At 38.8% G+C, this 27,197-nt stretch overlaps 1 protein-coding gene across 4 annotated transcripts in view; it reads left to right on the top strand.

Moving 5' to 3' along the window:
- Positions 1-3,856: 3,856 nt before the first annotated feature.
- Positions 3,857-27,197, top strand: part of CD44 (CD44 molecule (Indian blood group)) — a 64,052-nt gene continuing 40,711 nt past the window's right edge. The window contains exon 1 of one of the 4 annotated variants that reach the window (XM_049825401.1): positions 3,857-4,062. In XM_049825401.1, the coding sequence (XP_049681358.1) occupies positions 3,996-4,062 (67 nt within the window). In that variant the 5' untranslated portion in view covers positions 3,857-3,995. The remainder of the gene's footprint in view (positions 4,063-27,197) is intronic. The other 3 variants (XM_049825397.1, XM_049825398.1, XM_049825399.1) reach the window with 3 other exon arrangements.

Genomic DNA, 27,197 nt, shown 5'->3' with positions numbered 1-27,197 from the left:
GGAAATTAAATCGGGTCTGAAATGCAGGAAGCAAGATTGCAATCTAGGGACACAGGAGGAAATCTTATTAAAAATACCATATCTTATTGGGATTACAGTTAAATGGGTATAAAATCCTCTCTCGAAACTGATTTACAGCCAGTCTCACAGACCAGCTGTAGTCTATGCAGAATGTACGCTGCCATGACCAGAATTACCTAATGAGATTTGTGCTTTTTATATTCACCAAGACTATGTTCTTCAACTCCCCCTAACAAGCTTGACATTTCCACCAAAATACATTCAGAAAAGGATTTTTGTTTAATTAAAATAAAAGTCTTTCTGCTAATAATAGGGAAAAAAAAAAGTTCTTCAAATTGGGAGCTTCCTTTTTCAAAGTTTCTGGTTTTTACAATAGAAATGCCAGCTATTTTGACAGAAACAAAATTCCATTCTTCCTACCTTCCAATTGTCTCTATTTGATAGTGAAACCAATATCCATTAGTGTCATTTTTTTCACCATAAGTTCAGGTATGTTCACTTTCTGGTCTGTCCACATAATAAAATCCAAATAAATATACATTATAGGGAGAAGTCGCCCCACTGAATTCAGTGGAATTTTGGCCTTTGACTTCAGCTAGGCCAGAATTTCATCCTCTACAGGGATTCCCGCAAAAACAACTCTTTATATCGCTGTAAGCCATGCCTCTTCCTTTTCTAGGGCTCCAACACATGCTCCCTAATAGGATTTTTATCAAAATTAACTGGTGCTGGCTACAGTTCACATATGTGATAAAATCATGAATGAGTTATTTTGGTGTTCCTGTGCTAATTGCACTATCATAGATTCAGTATCCACTGTGTCAAAGGCTTCACAGAAAAACACTTTAAAATACTGGGGGTTTATCCTTTTTAGTTGTATTGTTTCCTTCTCTTTTGAAAACTTAATTAATTTGGTACCATTTATTAGTTTACAAATTTTTAGTGCCAGTAATTTAACTGCTTGTTGCCAAGGGAGCAAGAAAATTCCAAAACCTCAAACATTTAACTATGTCATTTGTGTTGTTAACAATAATGTCATGGGAACAAATCCATAAAACTGATAGGCTCAACTTAAAGTGATGCACTGCTGCATTTCCTCAGCTGAAGATTTGCTTTAGGATTTTTCTGTTCCTATATATTAAGATTATCCCAAGCTAAAGAAAAGTTCTGTATTTCTCACAAAGAAACCCCCCAAACCAAAAAAACTTTTCCCAGAGCTGTACATCTCCTTTGACTAAATTTTCTAGGTAGCATCAGGTCCTGCACCTAGGCTAAATTTGGGCTGCACTCTTCCTCAGGCCAACATATTTTAGGGGAGAAATTCCATGTTTGGGTGGGAAAGAAGGAAATGTTTTTGTGTCAGCTTTTTTATTTTTTTGTTAATGGCAGCTCTTTGAAGTGCTCAGTGCATTGGAATGCAAGTGTCTGTCCTAGGCTGGCATGTAAGCAGGCAGATGGCATGTGAAATGGACAAACTTACATGTTACATACATACAGTTCATTAAGTACTTCTGTGGTTTATCACATGAAATGACGTACTGTGATGAGTTATTTTTCTTGTATACATCTGTCTTTTCCTTTTGCATTAGGTACTAGTGCATCCATGCACCTGGTCTAAATATGCCTAATCTTAGCCCAATTTTATAGGGCAACAAGCAAGACAGAGACTTTCCGAAGTGCAATACCACCCACCCCTGCCAAACACACACAGAAGTACTGAGAAGCCTAAGATACATATCAAAAAAATATTCAGTATTGAGAAAACAACGTCTTCATAATCTGATGTTGGAAGGGCTAGAATTAGAAACTTCTGACCATGAAGAGACTAGGAATTTCCACTTCTGGTAAAATATGACTTTTGCCTCTGTAACACTTGCCCACGTCCCTGAAATGACCATTGTTCTCCATTTACCTGTGCCAAAGGAAACTCGTTTTCATTTTTTTTATTCCATATAATTATGAATACAGGACAATAACAGAGAGGTATTTTATGTTCGTCAAAAAAATAAGACTCAAAGATAGCTAAATTTTGATTAAATATTCCATTCTTTTGTTCCATCTATGGGGTGAATTTTAAAAGTCATTTAACTATTGAATAAAAAGATATGCTTAGTAAGGTGTCGCGTCCCAAAGTTGAAGCGACTCAGGTTCGTGGATTTCCTTTGTCAGAATTAAGCTGAAACGACACCAGGGGAGTTCAAACAACAATCAAGTAAGCTTACAACATAGATTAACTGTGCACCAGCATTTTAAATCGCACTAAACTTCATTCATATATTTTGATGCCAGAACGTCTATAGCTATAAACTTACAGAAATTCACAGAACTATTTCTTTTTCGCTACTATAAACAGTAAGGTGTATAGGAGATTGGTTTTTCCTTGCTTTTAAAACGATTTGGTTAAAAAAAAAAATAAATAACGTATTCACTAAATAAAATGTGTTTTATCTGTAACTTCAAAGTTGCTAGCTCCTTAATAAAAAGATCCTCTGTGTTTTAAGGAAAGATTTTCACTTTAACCTTGTCCCATCAGATATTTTAGACCTGTAGGAAAAGCCTGTTGGAACCTGTTGCTAAAAGTCTGGCTGATTGAGGAAAAGATAGCCAGCCATCTCTAAGTCAAAAGTCAAAGAAAAGGCAAAGTCCTGAAAACCTCTTTGTGTAACGTTCTTGTGCCTGTGGCTGGAAAGACCTGTCTGTATTTTTCCATTGTTTGTGTTAACAGAGATTAAAAATTAATGAGAAAGTTCCTTCAAGTGGGAGGATTGACAAAACGGTAATCTGATATAGGATTATTCATTTCAAATTTGCCAAGTGAAACTGAAATCAGGGCATTAGGCCTGTCAGTCATTGCCACATGTTGATTATTAAAGGTGGGGCCTACTGGCTTTGGTGGTCCCTGATCATTCCACTGCATGCAAACCACTGTCACCATTCTGTAGCTCTGAAGAGAGGCCACTGTATGGAGACACCCTGAGAAATCGCTAAGGGACATGACAGACGTGCCTTTCGCTTGTCTACAGAGGCTCTGAGGTTTTCAACAGCGATTTCATGTGGCATCTAGAGTCACACAAACCCCCACGCTGCAATGAACATGTGTCCCTCGGGAACCGAGACCTTGTCTGAATGTCAAAGACATCCTCATCCTGTTTCTCTACTTTGCAAATTGGGAGCAGGAGGAATAGTTCCTTCCACACCTCATACCATCAGTACAACAAAATATCAGCCTTAGTCCCCAGTATCACTGCTAGCACTGGCATTAGTTACCACTTTTGTTGGAGCAGCCCGTGCAGAGAAGCCAAGGGTAGAATGGGCTGTGGGAGACTAAACCACCTCAACTTACCTTCTGCATGAGGTTGTCCTCCAGGGACGAAGAGAAACATTTTAGAAAGGTTCATTCCAGAGCAGGCATTTTGCTTGCTCTAAATTGGACTGCAAAAAGAGAAAGTGGTGAGATGGGACAAAATAAGCAAAATATTTTGGGGAAACCTCCAGGCAGTCGTAGATGCTTTGTTGGAGTTCAGAAACTCCAGTGCTTTACGTTCACCTGGTTTGCAATGAGAAGATTTTAAAGCGCAGGAGGGGAAGCTTATAACAAACTGCCTTTCTGAGCTAACTCACGAGAGGTTACACAAATTTTCCTGCAAGCGCAATAAGTATAACTTTTGACTGTAGTTGTGTAAGAAGAGGAGGTTGAGTGCCTCTTTAAAACTCGAGTGTGGCTGCTTAGTCAGTAGTAACTCTCCTCCCACCCCTCCTTCTTCCACTGCTGGGTAACTTTTGTTGCAATATGGGTGTGACTTTTGATGGAGCTCCCCTCCCAGTTATGTCATTACTTCAGTTCCTTTGAATCAGAATAAAAAGTGCAGCGAACTTCAGACTCATTGACTGCAGACTTAACAAGCGTCGGGGCTTTTCTTCTTTCCACGGTTTGCAGGGATCTCTGGTTTTTGCAAAACAGTTCCGAGAAAACAATGGCCAGCTTCTCCTTATGGGCAACTTTTGGATTATGTTTGCTGAAGCTTTGTCTAACAGAAACACGTAAGTTTTTTATGAATGAAAACACGGTTGCTAATAAGTTTATGCTTGAGACAGCAAGAGCTCTTCTCTGCTAGATAGCTAACAGCTTTCTTGCACCTATATAAAGTTTTATTATTTGTAAGAGTTATCAGAGATGCTTTAGAACTGTAACCTCACTTGTGCTGCTCTGTACAATCGCGGAAAGCTGTGTATTGCTTCTAAAGGGCAATTCCAGATCTGTAAAAAGTGAATTGTAGGTCATTAAATTTAAGTTTAAACTGAGAACAGAAGTACATTAGGGAATTTCGAATAGTTCTGGTAAAGCTCAGTTCGACAATGTGGCTGCTGTTACATACTTAATTTGCTCTCCCAGCCCCGTTTCAGACAGCAGAGAAAAGAGGGGGGAGTGAGGGGGATGGAGAGGGACACACACCTCCCCCCCCAGCATACAACAACTGCTTTCTTGGTTTTACATGGGCTGAACTAACAGCTAATACATACTGCATTTGGACACAGCATTGCTGAACAGAAGCAAAAGTGCAGCAATCTGTGACTGAAATTTGGAAAGCTTTTATGCCAAGCATGCTTGTTTCTGACTTCCTAAGGTTTCTTTGGGATTCACTGACAAGATTTTGGAACAAAGGGGGTTCGAAGTGACCACAAAATTCAGTTGTTTCTCAATTAACTTTCTGTAGCTTGCTTATCTGCTTCAAATATTTGTATTTAAAATGAAACGTTAATACAGAGAAAAAAATAAACATTTTGTGTCCAAAAATGACAAAACGCTTTTGAAACTTCACATGGTGCAGGCTCAACTGTGTTTGAGGGAAATGGCCATGCTTTTAACAGACTCTCCCTGTGACAGCAGCTGCCTCGAGGCATTTTGTGGTTAGGGATACCAATTACGCTTCTACATTATTTTGCTACTCATCGGTTCCAGGAGTCTAACGAAATACATTTTCCACAGCCATTGTCACCCAAGGGCTGTGTGTGTGTGTACAGTAAATTCGTATTTCATTAGTCTGAGCCGCAGTAGATACTTCTGCAATGGTTGCAGCGCTGCCGGGCTGTGGATGGGTGTGTCGGAGTGAACAGTTCCCAGCGCATCTGAGATAGCTGAAGCACCCTCATCGCTTTTCTTTCTGAAATTGTCTGCCAATTGTACCAAAATGCTGTTGCTAAAATCAGGTATATGGATAAAGCCCTTAGAGAAAGGGCAAGGGTACTGCAAGCAAATAAAGTATGTCTGAGATGCGTTTAAAACCTTGGCTTGGTCTGAGTCTATTTGCTGTATAAGCATTCTAATTATTTGGTTACCACCTGCTCAACTGATTTCTCCTTTTATGAGCTGCCAGAAGCATCCTAAAGAAGCAGGGTCTGCACTGACTCTGGGAGCAACGCACTTTTTACAGTGAGACATAGCAGAAAACCCTATCTTCTAGTCTTCAGCATAGTTACAAAAAGTATGTCAAACTTCACATATGCCCCACAGGGAAGATTCTTTAATGGCTTAGCAAGGTATTAGACTGTAGCTACAATATATTTTAGTTGGTATGCGGTACATTCCAGTATAACTTTGTAGTCAGTAATGACTTCAAAACAGCAGTTGTTGGTGGTTTTATTTTGTTTTTTAAACTAGTGGCTTTGCTGTGTATCAGAGAGTAGTGGCCATTGCTGTTGGGAAACACCTTGCTTGAAGACAAAATTCAGATCTGCTCCTGAGTTGGAATTTTGATTCTTTTAGTACAGAATTTCACAGAATTAGAAAGGACTTGGGATTACTGTTAATGTGATTACTAAAGGAAAAATGAGATATAGAGAACAGCTGAAAAACTTACTCATCCTGAGCTCCGTGCGTTTGTGATCATACTGACACATGAGCAAGGTGTACGCGTGGTATTGATGTGAATTTTGTTGTCTAAGGGGTCTGAATGCATGAGGTTATAGATGCTGACATCTTGGTTAATGATGATTCTGGGGGAGATATTCTCCTGTGAGCATTATGTATTTCTAAAAATATTTCTCTCAAAGTTTTCCTTGATTAACACAAAGCGAATCCTAGAATTTTGACCCCCAGACTGGAGGAAGCTGGAATACAAGTAGCAGTAAAGATGAAATGAAAAGAGGGAGAGTGAGTCTAGTTTAGTTATTAGCATTGGAGAGGTTGCCAGAGTCTCAGGGCTACTGTGGCTACCAGTCAGTCACAAAGGAAGGGACCAGCCTGCCTCTTGGCTTATATGTCATGTAAATTTGTAAATAAGGAAGTTTGAAGAAGCTCTTTGTGCTAGTTTATTTTCACTTAGTCCTTACAGTGTGTGTCTTGGCTGTTTTCCTAAAGCTGCAAAGTAACTAGACTTTATTAAAGTTCAAGTGAACTTCCATCATCGTTTAATGGAAAGGTTATATACCTGCCCCTGAAATACTCTCACACACAGAGCCAACAAATCATGGCAGAGGTCCGTCTTGCAGTCTTTGGAGAAATGTTTGTTGATTCTTCAGTTCACCACAATGCAGCACCATTACCTTGAAAACAGAAGTCAGAGAAAGGCTTAATGAGGAAAGATAGCATCATACAATTGAGGAAGAACTTTTTAAACTAAGTGCTTTTAAAAAGGACTGGTAGCTCTAGCCAAGGTTAAATGAAATGTTCCCCCATATCTAGAGTGTCTTTCTTTCCAGAACAGTTCCCATTGACTTTTATAGGCCAGGACTCGAGGACAGTAGTAATATTGCATTTATTCATCTAGCACCTAAACGTGCATGAAGTTCTACTGTAGCAAGAATGTGCTAGCAGGATGAGATGTTCTGAGCTGCTGATAGACACGTATAAACAGCAGAGAATCATGAGCTCATTACTGGTAAAATACTTGTAGAAAAGATGGGTTCTCAAGAATTTCATGAAGGGGTAAAAAAAAAAAGCTTTCATTGAAGGACAACTGCCATTTCAAATGAAAAAAATTATGGAAGAGAGCAGGAAAATATAGTGCAGAAAGATGTAGATCTCCAAGGGATGTTTGGTTGTATGGCAAGGAACATTGATGGGGAAGCAACTAAAATTAGTTATACAGGCAGCATTAAGTCTTGAAGAATTTAAGTTAGAGAAGAAATCTGAAATGTATCCAAGCAAGAATCTAGTGTAAACCTCTGCAGACATTTCCACTAATTTGGATAGCAACTGTCAGGAACAGGGGAAAATAAATGAGGAATAAAAAAAAAGGTAGGAGCAGCAATCAAGTTAATGTATAATAGGAGTGGAGCCTATAGATATGTGAAAAATTAGAAAAAAGTAAAAACTGCATTGCTGACATGGCAGACGAAAGAGCTCTGGTGAGCTCTGTGGGATATGGGTTAATTAAAAAGCAAACGGCAAACAATGCAGGATGGCAATGTTCTTGCCAGAGAAGAGATGGTATTCAGAGGGAGTGGCTAGACAGCAACAGTAATTTGGTTTGAAAATAGGTTGCTAAGAGACATTGTTTTTAAGGAGAGATTAGATAGACTAGATGAACATCTTTAAAGGACAATTTGGGTATTGGTGATTGTGCTACTGGGTAAGAAAAGGGAGTAGAAGATCTCTGGTAACTCTGTTTCTTCTTTGATAAAAGGATAATTTCAGTTCTGAATGTAGTTGACTGGTAGTGGAATACATTGTAGAGAAGCAGGGAAAAGAATGATGTAGAGCTTCTTACATATAAGGAGTGATAAGTCAGCCCAAGAACTTAAAAGTTTTTCAGAATTCTGGAGATGCTGTAAGAAGGCTTCTCCATTAGCTTTCTGGTCTTTTTGCTTCACATTTCTGCTCCTGCGCTAATGGATAAGTGTTTAAAAATACAGTCAAGATAGAAAATTATAATTCTCAGCTTCGTATGACATGTATTCTGTTATTTACAAAACTTTCTTTCTTTTTTTTTTTTTTAAAAAAAAAGAGAACCCTATGCAAGAGAGTGAGGGAAAGTGTTCTGCCAAACTCTCCTCTAAAATTGCTTTTTCAGGACGAAGGCTAAATGTAAATAGTTACCTGTGAACTGTAACTTCACAGAGAGGGTAATCATGACACAAACATGACCCACCACAGTAATCTTGCCTACTTTGAAAACGATACAACATTGTACTGGAACAATTCACAGTGTTCAAACCACACGATATTTTAGCATCAGCTGGTAACTGAAAGCATGTTTTATCAAATTTCATTTTTCAGTACTAAATCGAATTCTTAGACTAGAGAAGTTCAAACTTCCACTTGAAGGCCAGCGAAGTGAGAAGAGCAAGACAGAGGTCAGCAACATGTCTCTGATACATGCATCATGGTTGCTACCAAGTAAAACCCACATCTACAGTCTATTTTGTTCTTCGCCTTTACCTGGAAGTGTTTCTTAGGGATATACCTGGTGGCTTGGACTGTTCTCCATGGGTTGTTGACAACTGTAGGCATGAAGCCAGTTTGGCATAGCCGCTAGTCATTTTCCAGACTAGACCAGAAGTTCATCAGCTGTTAACATGCAGTTGTCTCTCGCTCCCAGGGAGGTAATAATTACCTCAAAGCCATCAGACACTGTCATTATCAGTGACCATTACGGCTGCTGCTAATACTGGTGGCAGAGGGGATTGTGTCAGTCCTGGGTGTTTATCAGCTTCCTCCCTGGCAAATCACAGGCATCCCTACGGTGGCATCAGCAGTAATATCAGTAGCAGCTGGCTGTGATTTTCCTCCCTTGCCGCGGCTGCTGGAGCTGGCCCCACCCAAGGGACGGCGGAGCAGCTCGTCATAGGGGTGAGTTTGCAGGCAGTAATGTGAAATGGCAACTGCGAGAAAGAGGGGTTTTCCTTGGAGAACCTCTTCAGTCACACTGAAAGTTCAGCTAATTAAGATTTAAAGTTCAAACCTCCGTGACTGTTTCCTGCCTAACGAAACCTGCAGTCATTTTTGGAGTCTGTGCCTACAATTAAGAACATAATTGAACTCTCTTTTGTACGCACTGGCTTTGGGACTTTCCAGTTCCTCTGCGTGACAACACTGGCTGCATTATATAATTCAGCAACTTATTTCAGTACAAAAACCTTCAACCCTCACATTGTGAAACAGAAAAAAAAGAAAAAAGAAAAAAGAAAGGAGTTGAAGAATAATCTACAATTTTAGCAATTGCTAACATGGAAGCTCAAGCAACCATGCCAGTTCAAAGTAAAAATCACAGAGAAAACCTGAATTTTACTTATATTTGCAGTTTGAAAAATAGATTGCTTCGCTTTTTTCTTTCCTTCTATAGATGACTGAGCTAGGCTTAGTAGCTGGAAGCTCTAAGAGACTGCGTTGTGTCTTTGAAAAAAAACACCCTCAGACACGCAGCAGCTGTGGTAAAACTTCCGTCTCTGTTTCTGCTAATGATACTGTTCCAAAAGCAATGTGAGATGGTTATAAAAGAGGTTGCCAGGGTACAGGCTGACAGCTGCCTAGAAAAAGGGCATTAGCCAGCAATCATCAACTATACAGTTAATGTGTGTTTTACTAAATACTTGCTTTCGTAAATAAGAAACTGCCTTTGACGGAACGTGTAATAGTAAAAAAATCTGCTGCGACGTAGCTTTTGATGATTATATATGTCTCACAGCGGCAGCATGTTAGCAAAACAGGTTCTCAGAAGTATATTTCCCTAGGGGGCTTTTTTATTGTTATTTTTGTTAATGGATAGGTGTCTGTAAAGAAGCAGGGTGTGGTGTGGTATGTGTGGGTAGATGTAATGAATAGTCTCTTGCAGCATTCCCATACAGAAGTGAAAGGTTAGCTGGAGCTCGGTGTATGGTCCGTGGCCACCCAGGACCCTGTGGGCAGATGTGAGCGAGCTCTGTCCAGGTAGTGAGCAAGCTGCTATACAAGCCAGCGTCTAAAAGTCAAGCGCCAACCTTGAGTTGGCAGCCTCTCTGAGAGAACATACCCTGCCACCGGGAAGGCTTATCAGCGAGGGACCGGTATCGCGCTCTCCAGAGCAGCAGGACTGCAGCCGTTTTCAGAGAGCAGGCAGAGCCCACAGGCCCACGCCAAACAGACTAAGCGAGCTGGCGGCTGCTCTTTCCACGGCACGGAAATGCAATAATTCAACAGTGCCACAGGGGTGGTTGAGATGGCAGTGATTAGTCGTTTACCTGCTCTTTGCCATTGGCTGGTGCACATCTTCTAGGCAAGATGGAGTATTCCTATTGGCGAATGAGGGTTCTAAGACGGTGACACAGTACGTCTGTACTGCCAGGGGAAGCCAGGTCTTCCCAGCTCCAGCATGGTGCTCTGGGTGAAGCTTCTGCACAGGGAATATGGAATAGTTAACTGGGCAGGTTCAAGGGAAAGTAGTATTTGCCAGTTATAAAGAAACATGATTCATTAATAATGAAGACACTGAAGGTGAGGCCTGACCTCATCTTAATGTTTTGCTTTCACTCACTTCTGTATTCCTCCTCCTCCTGCTTGATTAGGTGTCCTCCGTTAATTTACATCTCCTTTTCCTTTTCCATCATTCACTTACACATGTAAGTGTAGAAAAAAAAGCCTCATTTGCTAACAAGTATTCATATTTATAAATGTAGGGTGTTGTTCTCTGTTCCTATATAATGCTTATGTACAAATCCAACATATAGGAACGTTTAGAACATGGAAGTGAAATAATATGTATTCTGTTCAAATCAGTTTCTCCAGTAGCAGTGCTATAAAAATCAGATAAAAATTTTCTTTGTTGCTCTGACAGTTTTATCCCGTTTATTTGTGTGCTATCTATACATGCACTGAAGACTGGCAGCTGTTTTGAGTTTGGTAGCACGGTGAATGCGAAGTATAGTTTTCTTAAGAAGTTCTTATTCAAGACTGATCTTTTTATGACTAGGGATGTCTGAAGCTGTTTGCCAAATGAGAACTGACTTAGATCTTTTGTCCTACTGTCAAACTTAACACTTCTTTAGGTTCAAGAACTTTAAAATTTATTTAATAATTAACTGAAGAACGATGTCTTAAATTTAGTCAAGTTCCTTTCCTGTTTGAAGCAATACTTCCTGCCGATAACTATTAGCTATTGTCTTGAGATCTTGGAGGTATTTGTACAGAAAGGCTTGATGCTCTGGGAAAGCCGAGTGCCGAGAGACATAAAAAGACCCAGCAAGTCAGAGGAGGAGCCAAGAACAGACCCACGTTCTCTAACCTGAAGGTGGGCCACCTGGTCAGGATGCCAGAAGGCCATGTGGCTAGCATGGTACAAGTCCAGAGAAGTTTGAGTGTCACTGTGCAGCAGCTATATGTATCCAGGTGGTACCCAGGTATATCTTCTAAATGTCCACGTCTTCTTTTGAACAACTTTTTCTGTTTCTTGCACCTATTTAATGTTTTCCCCACTAATCAAACTCCACATCTCTGGGACACCTGGCTGAAGCAGTCCAATAAATCTGATAGACTCTTGTCAGCCTGTGTCTGTGGTAGAAGGTTATATCCACTTGATCCAGCAAAACTTCTGCTCAGCAGCTTAGTCATTCTCAGGCAAAACGAAATGTAGAGACCAAGTTCTTCTTCCAAGACACAGGCCTCAGAGAAGACTCAAACGACAAGAAAATTATCTTATTTATATTTTTTATGATTTTCTTTTGATTTGAGCCTAAAGTGCTGGCACTGACTTACTGTCATTGTGTTCAACATCAGGTTAATAAGGCAGGAGCGCCCAGTGACTTCAGAAGATTGGTATTAACAAAATATCACACTTACATTGCACTAGCAAGAGTGACTTTGGGTTCTTGGGAGGAGCAAAAACTCTTCTTGGACAGAAAATAAAAATACTTTTCTTGAAATCTCATATTGAGCTCTACACTCTTAAAATTCTCTTTTCTAGAATGTAACAAAATCATTTTATAGCCTACAGAGAATAGATACTTGGTGGTTCCAGTTCATCACTGAATAGGCACAGCTAAGGTTTTAGACAGGCAGTTATCCAATTCACAATTCTTGTATTAAAAGCAGTAACAGGCAGATATTCTGAGCATGTGAGACACCTTGCCATGGTGACTGCCTAGAGAGGAGTTTCTTTCCTGCTTTTGTGGCTTGCCTCAGAAAACCCTGATTTGCTCGCTGTTGTGGTGTAAAATGTTGCAGAGCTCTTCTCAGAGTGTGGATGATGATTTTTGTGTCTCCTGACATTTCTAGTAGATCAGTCCTATTCATTCTTTTTCTTATGGCTGTATTTCCTGGCTGCTTGTTGCGTGGGAAAAGATCGCAGTAGTTTTGCTTTATTGTCTCAACATCTCCTTGACCTGCCAAGTCTCACGCATTATCTAGTAGTGATATAGTTCAAGTTCACCCTGAACAGCGCACAGCATTAACTGGCTTTTAAAACAGTGAAGCAGAGGAAATCTTAAAGCATCATGGAAGAGTAAGACCAGCACAGTTACTCAGTTTTTTCAGAGCATCTCTAGGCATAAGTACTAGACAGCATTTTCTGTTTCTGTTCATGTGGATTAGAGAAAAGCCCAATCGTCCATTTTTCCAGGAGGAGGCATATCCTGTGACTTGGACATTATTAAGACCAATGACTGAATCCAAATTTGTTTTTTGTTAACGCTTTGCTGAGAGTATATTTTTATGCAGGTAGTTTGTATAACAAGTAGTTTGTGTTTCTTTCTGGAGCTGGAGATCTTTTTTCTTCTTCTTTTATATTTCCTAACAATTCCTATTATTTACACACATGCCAGTGGGGGCCAGCCCTATCATAAATTAGTGTAGAGTACACAAAATATTACATACAGAACAATGCAAGACTGGTAAAATGTTGCAACAGTGCCCTTAAAAATCAGTGGAATTGCTATCCAAAATTTTGCATTTGCAAATGAATGATTTCATTAATTAATTTCCTTTGCTGAGCAAAGGAAGAAAAGTTCAAAAAATTCTCTCTATCTGACTAGGTTACCCTTCAAAATAAAATACAGGCAATAGTATTTTCTTCAATTGCTTCTATGTTGTCACAATCCCATTTAAAAAATATAGCATAGCCAAAGCATTGAAAGTCTTGGGCCCAGCAAGGGTTATATCCATTAATAACCTACAAGAGTGTTCTTTGATAACATCTACTTGATACACATCCTCATCTTCAAAGTTCAAGGTGAGCATAGTAACAAAATATAGTGATGTCTCCTCAATATATCCTACAGCACCTTAAACATTGGAACATTTTGACATCAACATATGTCTAAGATGTATTCCTTCCACTTGTCACCTGCTGGATTCTTCCAACTACCATAAAAGAACTTGAATACTTCTTGAAAGAGATTTGATATCTTATGCTTTCTCAGTTTATCACTTCAGAAGCAGGTGCTGTCTCTGATGAAATTTTGTTCTGTGTAGTGTTTCTTTTTCTTGTGTTACATGGAGTTCACATAAATATTACAACATTTGGTCTAGCAGGGGTTACTGTCTTATCTGGTGTGTTTCGTCAACACATTCATCACAGTTGGTATCAGGCTGGATGTGTTTAAATTACTGTAGAACTTAAAATTTCAAGTCTAGATAGTGTTACTTAACAGAGTAAAGATGATCCCAGCTAGTGAGAAAGAAGTGAACTGACAAATATGCCGACAGACAATAATAAGTAGGGGTTTTTGTAGCCCTTTGAAAGTCAGTGATTTTATCCCCATCTCACAGGTAGGGAAACAGAGAGAAAGCAAAATAAGTCACCCAGCAGCATAGCTGTAAATAGAACATTTTCTCCTAAGTCCCAGCCTGGTGTTTCATCAACAAGGTTAGTGCCTTGTTCTCCTGAACTTCAGAAAGCAGCTATGATTTCACATACAGGGCTATTCCAGTTGAAATAAGCATTATTATTCTTCATAAGAAAAAAGTCCTCTTGCAAACATTCTTCTACTAGTGTAGAGGTGAACAAGAGTATAGAGGACCGGAGCTTTCTCTGCAAAGCTGTTATCTTAAAACCACAAAACTCTCCAGTTACTGTTTGGTAATCCATCACTGAGCCTGGCTATGCAATCCTTACTTCAGCTGGACAATCCATGAGAGAAAATATCCTTTATGAGTAAGAGCTAAGTATTTTTCCTAATTTTTGAAACACCCTTACAACCCATTGTTTACAGACCTGCACTGAATTTATTAACAGTATCAGTCAAATACTTATCTGATTTTATTACTCATACTCATAGCACTGAGGTCATGTCACTTTATCGACATCAGTCACAATCACATTACTGTTGACTCACAGCAATTGCAAGGCAACATATTAACACCTTTTTTCCACACCTGACATGATACAAATATATCCACAATGATAGTCATAGCAACATGTTGAAGTCCTAATGTAAGTCCGTCTTTAACTTACTGGTTTGGTATCTTGAATTGACTGCTGTATTGGGAGATATCTCAATATCTCCCATCCTGTCAGAGCAAATAGTTTTAAAAGTTAACTGAGTTGGCAGTATTTCATGAATTGATATAGTAAGGTGTGTCTAAGATGCTTTCAGACTGTTCAAGAAAGACAAATGGGATCTATACACAACGACTGGTAGCAGGTCATCTGGAAAAGGGCTTCCACGCTGTGCCAGCTGCTTCTGCTGGTCCTAAGAGAGATCTCTGCTTTGTTTAAAGAACGTCCCACTTTTATTTTTTTGCAAGTACACGATGAGATCTTCTTACTTCTGATTTCAGAGTCCTTTACTGGGTTGCTTTCCTTTTCAGATCTGATAGAAGCTTACTCGTCTCAATCCATCTTTTATACTGTATATAGCTCACTGTTAATACTCATTGTCACATGATAATAATGGGTCACACCAGATCAGTTTTTTGCTTTGTCTAGTGTACATGACAGGCAACTCAATAAATTTTAGTTCAAGAATGTAAGTAATTTCCTTGGGGAAAAAAAATCTTGTGGTGCTTTGTTAGTAATAAATTACTACCTATCTAGGATTTTCTATTTATTAAGATGGCTTATACCCAATTTGCTATTTGAATTCACTCTTGCTCAGAGTGAATCTGACTTCTTGATGCTTTCCAATGTCATTAAATTCACAGTACCTGAACTGAGGTCTTTCACTGTATCATTTGCCATTCAAACATTGATTTAATCCTGGATCTTTTCATAAAATCCAGCTATATTTCATTAAAATAGAAGATTACAAGAATCAGCAAGCATCAGAGCAAAATCCCTGGCTTCACAATGATTCCAGCACTTTTGGGAGACAATGACGCTTCACGATTTGAGGATGATTGCATGCAAACAGTAGTGAATTGCCCTTACATATCTCCACTTCCTAAATATATATAGGATTTAATTCGGTATTTGAACTCACAAAATATTGGGGCCACGCTCCCAATTCCTCTTTCCCATTCTTCCCTCGTGCAACTGAATCTTCACTGGCTCTCATGAATTGTTAAATTTAAATAAACATTTAAAAAAATAGGAAAAAATATATTAAACCCAGAGCATATTATTATTCTCACCATATTTGTGACAGCAACAGCATTGTGTACATACTAGTGTTAATTGCAAACTCTAGTTATTAAACATACCTTTTTACTAAACCAATTATAAAAGATTCAAAACTAAGACTGTAAGAATTATTAAAGAAATTTAACTGAACACCTAGCTTGGGATACAAAAAATGTGCATGCATCTCAGGAAAGTTTCTTGCTAGTCAGTATTTTCAGTGTCAGTCTCAAGATTCTTGAAACTGTAGTATATGGCTGAATAGAGTGACACGGAGTGTAGAAAATGGAAACAGTTTGCCACCAACAATTCCAGTAGAAGTTGCCTGCTGGGCATTCTGGTTACAAGCTATGGGATCCCTGCCCTTCTGGTATGAGGGGAAAAACGAAGTAGTGGATGTGACAGTGTTTTCTTCCATCATCAGAAGCTTGCACTGATTTAAGGTAGCATAAGAGCTTTCCCATTGATTTCTATAGATTCTAGATGAGATTTGGTTGAGTAGGTTGTGTTAATCATTACATGTTTTTTACAAAGTGATCCTTTCCAAAGGTAGATTTTTGCTTGAACCTTACTTACTTCAGATCCCAAGCCAAGTCTTTCTGCCAATGAAAATCTTAAGTTTGGGGTTTTTTTCACTCTAAGTCTGTCCTAATATTTCCAGAGTAAAATTTCAAGGTCTTCAGCAAGTAAAAATGAAATGTGCATTTTATGAGTTTTATTTTTTTCAGCAGTGTGTAGTATGCTTCCCAATGCTCCTAAGAGCACCATGGTTGTTATCACTCTATTGAAAACGTACTTATGGCTGGGTACTTCTTGGGTTTTTATGGAGAGGAACACATTGAGATCAACCCGTCTCTGAAACTGCAGTAGCTTGTACACACAGCTGGATATGCAACTTTCATCTTTCATTATTGCCTGTGAATTAAGCTCTTCAGACTTCTTCCATGATTTGTTCTTCAGAGAACAATTTCTTCCAAGCTTATTTCTTTACTTTCTCTTTCATATCTAGCATTTCTGATCTCTTCAAATCACACCATTTGAAAGGTCTTATGGATAACAATAACCAGACAAAACTGCTAGCAGAAGTTACTCAAAATCCACTGTGGAAAGAAAGCAGGGTTTCAGTGTAATATCACAAAGCGAGTCAGCTGCTTTTTGTTAACCGTTGATTCTAATAAACAGCTTCAGTTTTTGGTTTTGATTTGATTATCGATCACCCAGTAATTTGTCAGGACTTAGAACTCTTCCATATTCTGGAGACCTTCAGAATGCATCTGATACTATGCCTTAGTCTGCTTTTTGGGGAAAATCACAAATATTCAAAAATAGTGTTTTATCCATGTTTAAAACTGCAAAGTTACATACAAAGGTTACAGCTATAGTCTTAATCTGAGAAATCTGAATTTAGTATGAGTCATTAAATCATGCATTACATTGGAGGCCTCAGTTCTCCAGTTCGATTTCTAGCAGGCCAAATTCAATGGATTATTGGACAATATTTTAATCGATATGCAATTAACAACTATGATCCCAGATTTAAGTGTTTAATATTGTGCTACTTTGTACAAGTAACTTCTACAAAAAGGTTGGGTTTCATCTTGCTTTTCCCAGACATTTGAAAAAAAATGGAGAGGGTTTGTGAAAGAAACTGGGAATGAGTTCATCTGCATTGTGGGGAAGCTGAGTTTGGAATAAGTACTGATATGCCTTTTGTTTGGGCAGTCCTCTCCTGCCATTATTTGTTACTAGGAAGTCTGCATGGGTCATTTGTCCTTTGACATGTCTTACATTGTGAGGCATATTCTAGGCATCCTTCTTCTTTTTTAGTATATCTGCCAGACTAATGTTATCCTTGTTTTAACTGGCTGGCTTTCAGAGCTTTTAAATGATTCTTGCGGTTCCTTTCTCTGTTGTTTTCTTGCAGATTGACCTTGTTGAAGTCAATAGATATTCTATTTCTTATGGGTTTTTTTTCTCTTTTTCAGTTTTGATCATTACTTGCTTTTCCACAATGAACTTATTGTACAAATAAGTTTGAAATGTTGAAAATATTTATTAGAGGTTTTCCTATATAACTCAGAGGAACAGAGGAAACATAAAAAGCATAGTTTTTTAGTTTAGAAATTGTTTTAAAAAAATAATTCAATATCATGTGAAAAATAATTTCAAATCACACCTGGTATTATTATTGAGTAGAATACTGCAAATAATTAAAATTAAAAATCTGTCATTTAGTTGGACTTGTTAATCATAGGCCTGATTTTGTACTGATTTCTTATCTAAATAACCACAGAACTTAAATCAGACTTCCCGTGTCTTGTCAAGGAGCAGGCTGAATGTAAAAGCTGCAAGAACACAGTAAAATAACAATTTAATAGTTCTTTGCTCTTACAGGATTCTTTATCAGTAAATCTAAAATTGCTTTATTAAGGAGGTTAGTTGCAAACTGAGGTAAAGAGAGATTAATTGGCTTATCCAGGTTCTATCAGCGAGTAAATGACAGAGCAGGGAATACACATAAGGCCCTTTGAGCTCCAAGCTGGGGTCTGTCTGCTGACCAACAATGTCTCTCACCTGCTTTTATCCCAAATGACTAAACAATTTGATTTCAGTCAAACAGTGAAAATCAGACTCCAACTATTATTCATCAGCTTTGTTTCATGTTTGTTTCTTCACCTGGATTGCATGGAACTGATCCCAACTGATTCGCTTCACAGTCCCTCTTACTCAGCCTTTGGGGTTAGACTACTCATTGTACAGCCTGAAGCTTTCCTAGTATCGACAATGATGATTATGTTTTCATCATCTCGAGGGAAACATATCTGATAACTGTCTAATTCCAGGACTATGATTTCACTGCCTGCAATTTTTCCACTGCGGTGCTGCACAGCTGTACCATGTTCTAGTGGACTCTGAAAACTTTCAACTCATTGTTGGGTGAAACTGTTAAAGAATAATGTTAATGTCAGCAGCAAGGAAGTTTATCGTAAGTGATGACACTATATAGGCTCACTCAGGATGTTTACCAGAGCAACAGTTGCCAGGCAGATGAAGTATGTTTGGAAGATGCATTAGCAGACTTTTTTCTTCCCGCAGCAGCTGCTGAGGAATGAAACATATTTCTTGTACTTACTTGCATTTTGAGCCACTCTATGAATGCTTGATTCATTAATACTCCCGTCCCACCCCACACACTTTTTAAAATTAGTAGCCAGTAAAGCTATCAGATTAAGAGACTGAAGATTTTTGCCCGTCAGTAAACAGAGACAATTACTTTGGTGACAGTAGGCAGATTTGTCAAGAACAATTTAGAAGGAAGTCAACAGCTTGCGCTTTGTCCCACATCCCGTTTCCAGTGTGCCCTTGCTGAAGCAACACAGAAATCGAAGGAATACTTATTAACATGTGGTGGAGAAAGGAGATCCTCCTACTGCAGTGTACCCCTCTCTGGCTACTGTCTGTATCCCCAGCCACATCTCTCCTTTTCATTTCAGAGATCGACTTGAGCCCACTTGGATCACAGGGTTAGCATGGTTATGTCATGACTTTTTATGTAGTTAACAGCATACAGGAGAGTGAGGAAGCTACTATCTTATTTGTCTTTTCAGCCCAAATTACTAGGTATACAAATATAACTGGGTAGTAGGAACAGCTTTGGCACAACTTCAAAGAAAGGTCTGATTTTATACCTTTGGATCTATGGAGAGACATCTTCACTTTCCTGTCACCACACCCAACTACTGAGAACCTGTTGCCTCTGTTTATGGCAGGCACTCCTTGCAACATGCAAGTAAATTCCTTCTAAAGTGTTTTCCTGAACTTTACTGTCTTTAAAAAAACAGGTGTGCAGATAATTCCCCCCCCCTCCCCCCCTCCCCATCCCTGAATATCAGATACCTGTTAGGGGTATAACTATGTTTTTAGTTCTGTCCCATGAAAATTTTCAAGACTTAGAACATTTTCCTATGCCAAACTGAAATGAAAACATGAAATTTTAAAAAATGCTACAGGGAAATTTTGGACTGGGTTCCTTAAACCGTCTACTTGTATTCCAACTATGTAAACATTTAAACTTAACTTTCTTAAATTGTTTTATTTTATTTTGTGCAAACTAACTAATTACATTTCAAAATGAAAGGCAGTTTCAAACTGAAAAACAAACCCCTTATTTTGATTTAAGTATCCACAAGGGATACTTCAAAAACTGAAAATATGGTTTATTCCCACTCAGTCTGGAAATGTATTTCCTATAAATCATTTTAGGTTTCACAACTTGGCAATACCGCAAGGAAAGCATTTCATCTGTCAACTCCCAAGAATTTGTCTCCCAAGACTTATTTTCACTGTCGCTATTTGGAGAAACTTCACTTATGGTGTAGATGGCTTATTTCCAGGTTTGTTTCTCTACTTTTTGTAGTGAATGGTGGCTAGCAGAGCAAGAATATCATAACTGGGAGAACAGAAAAACATCACCCAGCCACACTAAATGACTACATGTTGCTTGATCCTTCATGCTTTTTTGTTGTGATGGTAAAGGGCTGCAGCCTCATCGACACACGCTTGCTTAACTCATGTGGATCCTGCAGATTTTGACTTGTAAATTTTGATCAGTGTGTAGTCATCCCAGTTTAGAGTCCGATTTTCCCAGCACAATTTTCCTTTCCCCATCAAGCCCTGAGGGATTCAGGTATAGGCGTGTTTTAATGATGTCGACACGTGTCTATTAGTGATTGTGGCTGGGATTAATGAATCATTTTACATAACCTAGCAAACAGCTATACAGCGGTTTTCATCACTACTGACCTGGGCTTTAGTCCTACTTCTGACATAAAGGTGGAAGTCTCTGTATCCTATTACAGTTGTCTGGGCTGCAAATTGTTTTAGTGAATGGTTTTATTAATAGCCTCTAAAGAAATGGTGGAATATTCAGCAAATAATAATGCCATCCAGGCCTGTGTGTATCATAGTGTATCACTGGTAGATAATCACTGAATGATACTTTTGTACATTCAAGTTCTCCCAGATGTCAAAATGGTGGTAACTGGGCTATTTTAGTATATCTGTTGACAAAGCATCCTGGATCCTGAAATGTTTCATGAATCCATCCCCTATGAAATTTTGTATTCAGAGGGCATTTCCTCTAGTCAGAAGTAAAATATGCATTCTTATTTAGCCATGAAGTAGTTTTCCTGAGAAACATTTAAAAAAACCAAACACCAACTGGATACAGGTCTGAACTCAGACTTGAGATCTGAACTGTCCAGACCTCCTCAGATCTTAGTACTCATATGGTCCAATTTCTAGATTTGCCTAGAGAGCAACCATAGTTACTAGGAGTCTCTTCTAAAGAGATGTTAACCTGTTTCCAATATGCCACTTTTCTCTACTTCATTACCAGCATGCGTTAAAGTAGGTGCTAATATTCAAAATGTAGATATCCGCGCTAAGCTAATGGTCGTTCTTGTTCAGAAGTTCCAGTACAAGATTAAGTAATTTGTGATTATAAGGAAATATTTACCCATGTATATCTGCCTAGAGCTTGAAATCTGTTTAATAAATTTAGAACAAAGTTCTTATAAGAAATGTAAAAACTGTATTCTATTAAAGCGAACAGAGAATGAAACAATCTGCACCATCAAACCCCTAGTTCCGTCCCTGTTTTCAGCCCCAATTTATCACATCCTGGTGATCTATCAATCATCTTGAACCACAAACCGAAAAGGAAAATCCCCATGAGAGTAGCATACTAACATTTCCTGGTTGCCATGCAATGCAGGCTGTGGTTTTACCAAGAAGTCTGTTAACAAGCTTGTGTCTAAGTATCCTTTTACAGGCTTTTGTTTAAGGGGGGGCAGGGTTTTTGCAAATCTTCCACTTAATTTGCTTTGTTGTATCTCTGCAATTGCTATTTTTTAAAAAAATGACATCCACCTTGAGGATGAAACCTCTAGGTATTGTCTTGAAAACAATGAAGAGCAGAGAGCAGTGCGTGAAACATCCATACAGTAGATCAAAAATCTTTATGGAAAATCAACTCCAATGGGAAGAGTCTGCATGAGTCAGTGTTAGTCATTATGCATAAGGGTTGCAGAACCAGTGTAGAAATGGAGATTGCACCTGGCTTCCTACTGTGACAGCTTCTAACAAGCCTCTAGTATTAATAATCAGGGTGTAACTCACACTTTCATGAAAGGACAATGCTCTTCAGTCTTTCTCAGCCAATTCTATCACATCAGTGGGCTCTAGCTAGCAAATTGTCTGTGGAACTGTAGCTAGTGATTTTGGCTGAAACGTGTTAATTAAGCCTGGTTTAGATATGTGAATGGCAAAAACAGAGAAGGGCTTGCATGCAGCTACTTGAGACAGAGCACCAGAAATCCCAGGAAAGACAGGGAGAAATGGCCTCTGTGAAAGTTAATGTTCTCCGTGCTCATAAAACTCAGCACAGGCTTAGGGGCATTCCATGGCTTTGGGTTGAGTCACCCAAGTCTCATGGTCTGGATTGAGATTAATGATGATGACAATTCAGGCATGTCTAGTACTTTTTGCCTTTTTAAAGAGCTATTACTAAACAATTTTGTCTTTCAGCTATAGCAAATCATGTGGATGTCAGGGAAAGATCATGGCCTGGCAGCCTCCAAAGCCTGCCAGCTATAAGAGGGGGTAGAAGAGAAGGTTTGGGTGCTGCTTGTGATTCCACTGTGAGTCCACTCTGAATCAGCTCCTTTGAAACTTCAAACGAGTTGCAGGGGTCGGTAATAGTTTGGCCCACAGTATGAGGTTTGCATTCCCTTGTCTTTTGAAATAAAGAAAAAGTCCATCTTTTGCATAACTGTGCTAAAGCCAGCTAAGTAACACCAACATACAATTAATGGATTTGACCTTTCTGCACTATGGGAAAAGTGGAATATGTGTTTAGATTTGGATTTAGCAATTGTGGTTCTTTCTTAACTCAAAATTAGTCTATAAGCCTCACCATGGAAGAAAGAATTTAAGGTGTTAATTTAGTTTAGACCCCATCCTTTATTTTTTTATAATTTTATATTGATGTTACTAGAAATATTTTCATTAATGCAAATAAGGGTTCCCATTGTCTGGACATAAAAATATGAGACCATAAAGTAAAAACTCTGGGTTCCCTGACAGCTCTGGGCAGTATGCTCTGCATCTGTATTTTCCTGGTTTTAAAATGTGGTAGTTACTGTCTTCACAGAGGAGATGCTGGGTTTATGCAATTTGCTTAGGCTGTGCAATGTCATGTGAGTTTTAAGTCCTGCTGTAGTCCTTTTTCCACACTCACTGCTTCATGAACAGACTGTTTATACTACAGCAACGTTACAAACATTTTTAATACTTGTAGAAGATATCATCAAAATAAAAACAAAGCATGCTGTCTCAACATTACTTTAGGGCAAAGTGCCAACTAATCCAATGCCCTCGAAACCAGCTTTGGGGATTGGATTGGCACATTTTCGCCTGGGGTTTCCTGGACATGATCTCCCATGCCGCATGAGCGAGGCTTCCTGGGAGCTTTGGCCCTTCCGTGCGTGTGTGCTTGCAGTGCAGTTGGTCAGCACATGTGCAATAAGCCTGATGCTTCCCAGAAGTGTCCTGGTGTGCGGTATGTAAACTGTAGAGCCAGGCTCAGCATTTCCATGGAAAACGTACATGTGTGTAACTGTAGTCCTCAAGTAGTTCCATTAAGCCTATTTGTGTAAATAAGCCTGTTTATTTTCAGCAGTTTGAATTTAAGGAATTGGCTGCCTAATAAGTGGGATTCTGACTACAACTGGATCTCTGGGTGGTAATGGAGCATGTATTGTAGTGTTTTAAAACCATGAATGGGCCGAGGTTTGATGACAGCTGAATCAAATTCACTCTAAACAAAAGTGAACTTCACTTAATATTTATGTGACTCTGGAATGAGTTGTGAGATTCAAATGCGACCCAAAGCAAGTCGATGTGGTATCTGCTTTCATAGTGAAAGCTCTTCAGAAATTAGCCTAAAGTTATTGGAAGAGATGTTGATGTTCCAAACAAACAAATCTAGTTCCAATATCACTGAGCTTGTTATTTTTAAGTAATCAAACAGATCTTTATGATCTGATCCCCAAATTTAATATTAAGTCTTGGGCTTCACAGAGTATGTTAGTTATTACCAAATTTAGGCCTGCCTTGTTCCACAGGGAAGAGAGAATCAAGAAGGGAAAACTGAAGAGAAGTCTTCTTTCCTGTCTAGGTCATTTATGTTTAATACAGATACTGACTGGACAACTTCCAAAATCATGTCAGGCTTTGAATATGGAACATTCAGAGCCGAAGTAGAAGTCACTTACATGGCAGCTGTGAGAGCAGCTGCATCCCACAGCAGTGGGATGAGCCACATCCTTCTGTGCAGAACAGCAATTCGTTGTGTTGTAGGAAAACATCTATTGGGATCTGCAACCCGAACATCTGTTGACTCCATTTGTGAACACCGTGTCCATGTGGCGATGGCTTTTGAGCATGCGGTGCTGTTGAGTGAGGGGCTGGCTGCGGCAGGTCTCTAGTCAGTCCATCAGCTATCGCCAGGACCAGTGCTGCGCACGTCTGCCTCTGGTACTCGTGGAAGCACTGCAACTATTTCAGAATCATGTGTGGGAACTTGCCGAGACTATCATTCTACGTTAATCCACTAGCTTCTCCTCAGACTGTAAAACTCAGCCCTGTTGCAAGACATTAAGTCCTCCAGGAAAGAAAAATGCATTTTTTAGTGTCCTGTTCCACACAATTTCCTCAATCTTGCCTTCAAAATCTCTGATGACAGCCATGTCATCAGAGATATTTTAATAAAACTATTAGAACTATTTTTCCCTGGAAGAAAACAGCCGTGTCGAAACAAAGGTATTTTGAGAAAACATGTCAGGCTTGCATAAATTTTACAAAACTAAAAATTATGTCCTCTTGGTATTTTTATAACATTTGATAATAAAAACATTAAGAACTGTAATCATCAAGATTGATAAACAGCTATGTGATGTATATCAATTTTGTCTACATTAAATGTTTTTGTCAGCCTAAATAATGGGTGAAGCAGGTGGGAGAAGAGATTTTTATTATTTTTTTTTAACGTTCTTTTTGTGGAAAGGCAATCCAAGTAACCATAATGATTAATTCTGTTGCCTATGGTAAAAGTATTTAAGATTGAATGCACGGCTCTTGAGCTCCTTTGGACAGGCAAACATCAATACTATTGGACTCTTATCTATGCTGTGAATAATGCTTGTCTTTTCATACACAATGTAGCCTGGCTCTAATCCGGTGTTTTATCTCCTTGATTGTTTTCTGTTACCTGTGGAAAGGAACATTCCTTGCAGTTTACACTGAGTAGATACACTGTTTACACTGAGTAGATACACTGATAATCTCAGTTTACCAATGAACAAAAGCAATTGAAGGAAGGAAGAGTGCATGCCTTGATTACTAGCATTTGCTTTCACGTCTATACTATTGGTTTAACCCCAGCCAGCAACTAAGCACCATGCAGCCGCTCATGCACTTCCTCCCCAATACCCAGTGGTGCGGAGGACAGAATTGGGGGAAAAAAGAGTAAAACTCGTGGGTTGTGATAAGAACAGTTTAACAGAACAAAAAAGAAGAAACTAATAATGATAAAGATAACACTAATAAAATGACAATAGTAATAATTAAAGGATTGGAATATACAAATGATGCGCAGTGCAATTGCTCACCACCTGCCGATCGACGCCCAGTTAGTCCCCAAACAGTGATCCCCCCACCTCCACTCCCCCCAGTTTATATACTGGGCATGACATCACATGGTATGGAATACCCCGTTGGCCAGTTTGGGTCAGCTGCCCTGGCTGTGTCCTGTGCCAACTTCTTGTGCCCCCAAAGCCTTCTTGCTGGCTGGGCATGAGAAGCTGAAAAATCATTGACTTTAGACTAAACACTACTTAGCAACAACTGAAAACATCAGTGTTATCAATGTTACTGGTAACAGTGTCATCAGTGTTATTCTTCTCATACTGAACCCAAAACATAGAATTGTACCAGCAACTAGGAAGACAATTAACTCTATCCCAGACGAAACCAGGAAAGCTATAGAAGAAAAACAGACCATCAAGGAAAAATGACATTAGAAAAGTTGCTTGTTATTCACATAGAATGTGTCAATGCGAATGTGCATGAATTACATTTCGGGTCTTTGAGGAAAACGGTGATTATATGGCATCGTTTATTTCAAATAGATGGTACAGACACCCTCTTTTAATATTTGGATAAGACTGGTCTATTTTTCCCTTTCTTGCACGTGTAACTCCCAATAAAATTAAGATAAACATGAGCCATGCTCCTCTCTCCACTGGGAATAATAGGCTACTCCAATTAAGTGTGCTTTGCAGTTGTCATTCTAGTCTGGAGTTGTAATCACTTTTTTTCTCTTGAGGGAAAGGTGGGGCAGGAGCAAAGTTAATTCACATTGCTTTGAAGTATCCTGATCTTTCCCCGTTTTCTCCATTCACATGATTGTTCTTATTTGTATTGTTATTCTCATTCTTACTCATACTATTATTTTTAACTCTTTCTTAGCTGTTCCTGTTAAAAAAAGATGATAAACAAATGTTCCTTTTTCCTCTCATTTTACTCAGTCACACACTTTCCTTGGATTATACTGTCTTCTCACTGTGCCTGTTGCATTGTGTAGGCAGTATCTTTCCAACATAAAGATGAACGGGGTGTGATCTCCTCAGAGCCCCTAACCCTTATACTTTTTGTTCAGTGACTGTAGTGAATTGCATGAGGCACTCCCCTCCCATAGGCTTTGCATGTACCGCTTGCTCAGGGTTCCCAGGCTGAAGGCCAGAAACCAAATTGCACAACGTGACTATGGCAACTAATTTTTTTTTTCATTATTTTTATCCCCATACTGCTTGCCACTGAAATTTACTTCCATATGCAAACCTTCACAGTGTTATTAAATTAAAATCCAAGACATCCTTTAACACTAAGTAAGTAAAATATGTACTAAAGTACATATTGAAATGCTGACATGGTTTGGCAGTAAGGTGTTTGTGTGTGAGCATGAACTCAGCAAAAGGAAGCCTTTCAAAATGGAGGGAAATACAGTCAAGATGAATGAACAGGGCGCAAGAAGTTAATTCATGTGAATTCTTAGATAATGTGTATTTGATGCTTCTCTATCTGCCCCAGCAGGCTGAATAAGAAGAGCTTAAATATTATCTTTCAGGGAGTAATGTTCTAGTTCAGAATATCTGTGCTGCGCACAGTTTTTGTCTCAGGTAGATCATGCCACATCAAACCAATGCAAGCTTTGTGCTTTTGTCTAACTAATAATAGGAACACCTTTCTTGAACTAGTTCTGAAGCTGGGGATTGACGTATATATTCATTTAAAAGGATTCACTGTGAAGGGATCACAATGAGATAATTAAGGAACCTTATGATTATAAAGGCTCTGATTATACACCATTTCATCTTAAAAAAATTCTGTTATGAATGAATTAATTTGTTTTCAAATACATTTGACTATTCATTTACTTTTGCAGTACTGTGGCTTCCAAGACTTTCACAATTTACATGTTCTTCACATTACTGTTAATGGTATGTTAAAAGTGCTAGATACCTCACAAAAACATGTTTGTATTGCTATTTTTGGAAAGGCTGAAGATTTGGCTTGTGTCTCAGGCCA

Source organism: Accipiter gentilis, chromosome 22, assembly GCF_929443795.1.
Source record: "Accipiter gentilis chromosome 22, bAccGen1.1, whole genome shotgun sequence".
Lineage (NCBI taxonomy): Eukaryota > Metazoa > Chordata > Aves > Accipitriformes > Accipitridae > Astur > Astur gentilis.
This window is presented reverse-complemented; position numbering and strand designations above follow the sequence as displayed.